The sequence below is a fragment of the Tupaia chinensis genome, unplaced genomic scaffold (assembly GCF_000334495.1).
Source record: "Tupaia chinensis unplaced genomic scaffold, TupChi_1.0 Scaffold000360_1, whole genome shotgun sequence".
NCBI lineage: Eukaryota > Metazoa > Chordata > Mammalia > Scandentia > Tupaiidae > Tupaia > Tupaia belangeri.
Genome location: NW_006159856.1, coordinates 1,939,814 through 1,945,782, shown reverse-complemented (window position 1 = coordinate 1,945,782; position 5,969 = coordinate 1,939,814). Strand labels below are relative to the sequence as shown.

Sequence of the window (5,969 nt, the reverse complement as noted above, 5' to 3'; positions counted from 1 at the left end):
GAGCAGTTAAAAGCCCAAAAGATTAAAGTCCAATTGGCCAGAAGAGCAGCTTCTGAAATAAACTTCAATTGGTGGGGGTGGATGAGAAAGCAAAGTCAGTGCCGTGTCAGGTGGGCCAAGTTCTTTGAAACATGAGGCAACAGTGACTTGGGCAAAAGTATGAAGTGAGCGGCTGTTAAGGCCACAATTACTGCCACTACCTAGTAGCATCTACACTTGGGCAGACATTAGGCAGTGAGAACTGAGGAACTGAGGACTGGAGGGCATGTGGCAAACATGGGATAGGTTTTATCATAAAAGAGAAAGGACACTCCAACACACGTCTGCCCTGTTCACCTTGCAAGTTCTGTGCCAGGTGAAGAACTCTGAAGCATGGGTAAGGTCCTGAGAATAGTTGGTGAACAAAGATGGGTGGGACAGGCAGTGCTCCACAGGTGACATCAGGCCCCTGAGGGGATACTAACAGTGCTACATCTCCTGGGCTGCTGAAAAATAGGTAAAGAATGGGCTTTATTGCACTTTTTCATTCTCAGGAAACGAGATTCCCTGCAGAGGTTCTCAATTTGCAGAAATCACTGCATATCAATGATAAGACACAGGCAGAATCACGGATGACCTCTGACTTTCAAGGGAAGAAAACAAGGTCCACTGGTTGGTCTTTCTGGAACCCTGGAGGGTCACTCTTGCACCTGGGATCCTCAGGCCGGGCAGACCAGGTCTGGCTTGGTTGGTCACTGTGAAGCAGGCAAACTGGTTGACCGGTAAATGCCTGGGACAAATAGGAGAGCGCCTGGAAGAGCTGGGGCAAATTCTCCAAACAGGGAAAACTTCTTGGCAAACTTGCAGGTTCTGGAAAGAGGCTGGAACTACAATTCTCAGTTCCAATGTGCCTTATTTCTTTTTTTTCCTACTCTGGAACCAAACACACCAGAGAGGCAGAGATGCAGAGCCTGGCTGGGAGGCCTGGGTCTACCTCCATAGCATCGAACTAGAGATAGCAAAAGGATCTTAGGGGGTTGAAAACAAAAGGGTGGTTTACATAGAAGACAGTTTGAAACAGTCTTTTTGAGCTCAGGAAATTGGAGGCAGATACCATGCAGAGAACCCAGCCAAGCTGTCTGTCTGTCCATTGGTCTCTTCCTGAGCAGTTCTTAACATTTCATTTCATATATAAATGGGGTGGTACCGTTTGTGGTTGATCTTTTTCCTACATGTTGGGCAAGTGTTAGCATTCTTAAGGGAATCACGGAGGCACTGGCTACAGAAGACATGGCCACATTCTGTAGAAACAATGAGACGTCCATTTTGCACAATCTAGAAGACATGAAAAAGAACACCTTTCAAACATGCCCTTAACCCAGAGCAGCAGTGGTCTCCAGAGAATTCTGCCCCTGCCCATTCTTAAGATGATCAATGAGAGGGAAGGGCAGGCTGGGCCCAAAGCAGGACAAGCAGGGAGGTGATCTGGAGAACTAAGAGTAGATGTTCTGTAGTCTCAGACAAGTGTATAAGATCTCTGTGGAATGGAAATCAAGGGGCAGGAGCCAGTTTTCCAGCAGCAGCAGTCTAAATGGGTTAGGAAGGACCCCTGTCAAGACTAGTAGCTTCTGGTTAGGGACAGGATGAAGGACACCGAAGGCTGAAACATTTGCACAGGGAAGTCTAGGGCATTCCTTGTCTGAAGGTGAAGGCCCCACAGGGCCCAAGAGAATATTGGCACATTCTCCTTTCCCATTCAGATCTGCAACAAGCCACATGTTGGCACAAACATGATACTGGGAGGTGTCAAATCCCACCTACCACAAAGATCCTATCTCACCTAATTCTTTCATTGAAGCAGTTTAGAAACCAGACGCAAGCAAGACACAGCTAGGTTTACTTACCTCTGAGTATCCATCCATGCAGATCGGACAACTGACAGTACCAGAGGGCCTAAAATCACAGTGCTTCCCATCAGTTTCTCAGTAAACTCAAACATTCAATTATGTTCTACACGTGGTCTTCATATAAGCAGCCTGTATCCCCCATAAGAGCCCCACTCTGGTTTCCTCTGACTCTGCCTTAGCACAAACATCCAATAAACTTTTAGGCAAGCTGACGGCCCTAAGGGGATGTGGTGTGATGGCCTGAGGGGAGGAGAAGATAGACCAAAACCAAAAAAAAAAAAGATATGATCAACCTGAGTCACCCTGACCTCCCCTAAGCCTTCGATCAGGGGCCTCTTCAGGGATCCATGTCTGGGACCAGGGCTACATAGGTCAATCCTTAAAAATTCCTATTGCAGGAAGCTAGGGTCACCAGGCCTATCCATACCTACCCCGTCAGAGCCTAGTACACCCTGGCCACTGTGAAACTAACCAAGCCCAGCTCTGGATCCAGTTCCAGTTGCATTCAGCTGCTGGGCAGATGTTTGGGCAAGCCCTTCTAGAACCAACGTTTCATAGATTTGCTTAAAAGTAACATATTTAGTGGTTAAGAGCAACGGACTCCCATATGCAGTTTGCCTTCTCACTTTCTCTCTCTCTCTGGTCAGATTAAAATGAATAAGTAAATAAAGTTAGATAAAATATTTTAAAAAGAAAAGTGCCGTATTTCTATATCCTGGCTTCCTACCCCCAAGTCCAGCAAAAGCAAAGTGGAGGACAAGTTGGTACCTGAGTCCTATGGCTCCCTCATCCCTGGCATTTCTGGGAGTATGGGTGGTCACATACACGTCTCTGTCCCTCGACAATTCCTCATCATCACTGCTCACCACACAGCTGTCAGCATGGTCCTGGCGCAGCCTCCTCATGTTCCTCCTTGGTCTCCTTCTTTCTAAAAGGAGAGTTACACTTTCAGGGTGAGGTTTCCTACTCTTACATTCTCACCACCCCACCTGGTGTCTTCTAAGGGACCTCCCTTCCCTGTCTGGGACCCCCAAAGAGAAACTGTTGCCAAGCCCAGCTATACCCCAGAAGGTCCTACCCAAATCCAAAGGCTGTTCTCCGATCATTCCAGGAACACACCCCCCCCCCCAATTTCTCTGTTCCTTTAACTGTGGAACAGTCTACGGTTGTCAGCTTTCTCCAAAATCTGGCTGCTCCCAAGGCAGGACTGATGTTCCACACAGTACTAGGGGTGAAGTTCCTTCAGGAGGTGTAAAAGGACTGATCATACAGGTCTCACCACAGTATTATCATAGGCATCTTCCTGCCTGATGTTCTTTGATCTCTGGAGTAGGATGGCCTGGCAAGGCCTGTAGTGTTGTAGCCCTTACCCATGCCAATACTCTCTCCAAATCCAGTGAAAAAAAGATGGAACCACTCACCATCAACAATCTTTTAAAAAGAAAAAAAACATGAGAAAGAAGCAATCAGTTTGAGTGATTACATAGAAATATTTTTTCTTTCTTTTGAAGAATTATTTAATTTAACTTTATTCATTTATTTTTAAAAATTCTTTTATTTAACTTCATTTATTTATTTATTTATTAAATTTGACCAGAGAGACTGAGAGAGAGAGAGGAGAGAGAAAGTAAGAAAGCAAGCCTCAAGGTCCAGGACTTGAACCATGTGGGTGTCCAGTGCCTTTAACCATCAAGCCACTTGTCAGACCCGGAAGCATTTGTTTCTAATGTGAAACTTTTTGTATGATTCTCTGGTGAGCTGTAGGGCCCCACTCCTCACCCACTCCCAGTGGATCTGTGCACCTCTCTGGTCAATCAAGGCCCTTTCCCCAGGTACATTACTCTGTCTCCTAGCAGCTGACATACAGTTTTTAGGGAAGTCTCTGGGAATGCATACATAGCCACATGATATACTGCCCACACAACCTGGGAACGATGTGGCTTCCTCTCAGTACCCGTGCCTTGCTATGCTATTTTGAGGACTAAGTAAGACAATGAACACTTGCCCAGCACCAGTGACATGGTGCTTAGTACATGATGCCCACATGATTACTTCCACATGTCCCACCTTGTGCTCATATGGCCAATGCAGGCCACGTCCAAAAATGAAGCCTATATTTGGAGATAGGTTTACAGTGCTTATAGTACGTTAAAAATAATTAACTGAATAAACAAAAGCAAACCATGTATAGACCAATGAGCATGATACACACCAGGAACAGACATCAGGTCAATTCTGTGTTCTTTGGGTCTACAAAAGACACGACTGAGAAACTGACAAGCCCTTAGCCTGATGGCTCAGAATTTACATTAACTGGGTGTCACTTCAACCTTTTTGGCCAAGTTAAACATTCTTACCTAAGGGATGGCACACCTTTTTCTCTTCACATAGTATATATCAGAAACTACATCAGGAAAGCTCTTACCACTAATGCCTGCTGCCCACTTCACCTGGGCTGACCTTCACAACAGCAGGTCACAGGGCTGTCCCTCTGGCATACTGTCCTATGCTGCAGTACAGGAAAGTCCAAGTCTCTATTTTGTTCCCTTGCAGCATGAATTCTGAACATGAACTAAATTCTTGCAGTTAGACACACATGTTACTATTGGGCAGGCAAGAAGTTGAAGGCCAATTTCAGCCTCTGCAGGTAATGGCATACAGATTTGAGTACCAAGAAGCAGTTCTGATGGAGAAGCAACAATCTTTTTTTCTTTTAAGATTTTTTTGGGAGGTGGCCAGCAGGTGGAGTGGTGGCTAAGGGCACTGGAGTCCCACATGGCTGACCATGGTTCGAGTCCTGGAACTGGCAGCTTGCTTTCTCACTCCCCCCACCCCACTGTGTTCCTCTCTGGTCAAATTTCTTTCTTTATAAAGAAAGTTCAATAAAATAATTCTTCATAGGGCACGTGTGCATGATGGAGACACACACACACACACACACTCACAGAGACAAAGAAAGGGAAAGTGAGAAATCACCCCACAGGGGGAATGATCGAACTACAATTCTTTCTCCTCCATTTTCCTCTCAGGTTTTTGGGGCACAGACTCACATATATCCAGCATGATTTTCTTTCTTTCTTTAAAAAAAAAGATTTAATTTTCCATTTATTCATTCATTCATTTATTTTAATTTGACCAGAGAGAGATGGAGAGAGAGAGAAAATGAGAAAGCAAGCCACCAGGACTAGACTCGAACCATGGTCAGTCACGTGGAAATGTCTAGCACCATAACTCCCATGCCACTGGTTGGTCCCTCCAAGCATGATTTTCAAGCCACTGGGTCTGGGACTAGAACTGTGGATGACCACATGGGAGTCCAGCACCTTAACTACCATGCCACCTGCTGGCCCCAAGACTGCAACATCTTATGCCCAGGCCCCTCCTCCTAGAAAGGTGCTACAGTACTCCCTACATGAACCCAAAGATATTAGTGCAAAGGGTAGATCTCACCTCTTCACCTTCTGCCTAGAGCAGACATACTAGCTCCCCAGGTGGGTCAATTCTGAGAGACCAGGAGTCATTCCTGGAGACCTCACCTGGAACCTATTCTTCCATGCTTTTCAACACCATGTAAGGAACTCTTTATATGTTAAAATTAATTAAAGCTGAAGAATAACTACAGTGAATTTTGTTCCTGTACTGAACCCTGACAGAAATAAACAGAAGAAGAAAGTGGGTATCTTTTTTTTTTTTACTTAAAGAATTATGCATTTTACTTATTATTTCTAAATTTGACCAGCAAAAGACAGAGAGACAGAAAATGAGAAATCACCCCCCCCAGGGGGGATGGCCACACTATAATCCCTTCTCCTCCATTCTCTCAGGATTTTCAGCACATATTAACACATGCCTGGTGTTGTTTTAAGCTGCCAGGTCCAAGACTTGAACCATGGTTGATTATGTGAGAGTCCAGTGATGTAACCATTACACCATCTGCTCGTCCTACTCGCCCTCCCCCATTTTATTTTATTTATTTATTTTTTTCTTCCTTTTTTTTTTTTGAGAGATTTTCGCTATAGGGCGCGTGCGCTCGCCAGACAGACAGAGAGAGACATAGAGACAGAAAGCGAGAAATCACCCCCC

The 5,969-nt window shown here is 45.2% G+C and overlaps 1 protein-coding gene across 3 annotated transcripts in view; it reads right to left on the bottom strand.

The window, feature by feature from the left end:
- Positions 1-264: 264 nt before the first annotated feature.
- The window catches only part of RNF4 (ring finger protein 4), a 32,327-nt gene continuing 26,622 nt past the window's right edge, over positions 265-5,969 (bottom strand). For all 3 annotated transcript variants that reach the window (XM_006152914.3, XM_006152915.3, XM_014589504.2), the window contains exons 5-8: positions 3,308-3,317; positions 2,655-2,814; positions 1,884-1,932; positions 265-1,314 (exon numbers count right to left, since the gene is read on the bottom strand). In XM_006152914.3, coding sequence (XP_006152976.1) covers positions 1,165-1,314; positions 1,884-1,932; positions 2,655-2,814; positions 3,308-3,317 — 369 coding nt within the window. In that variant the 3' untranslated portion in view covers positions 265-1,164. The remainder of the gene's footprint in view (positions 1,315-1,883; positions 1,933-2,654; positions 2,815-3,307; positions 3,318-5,969) is intronic.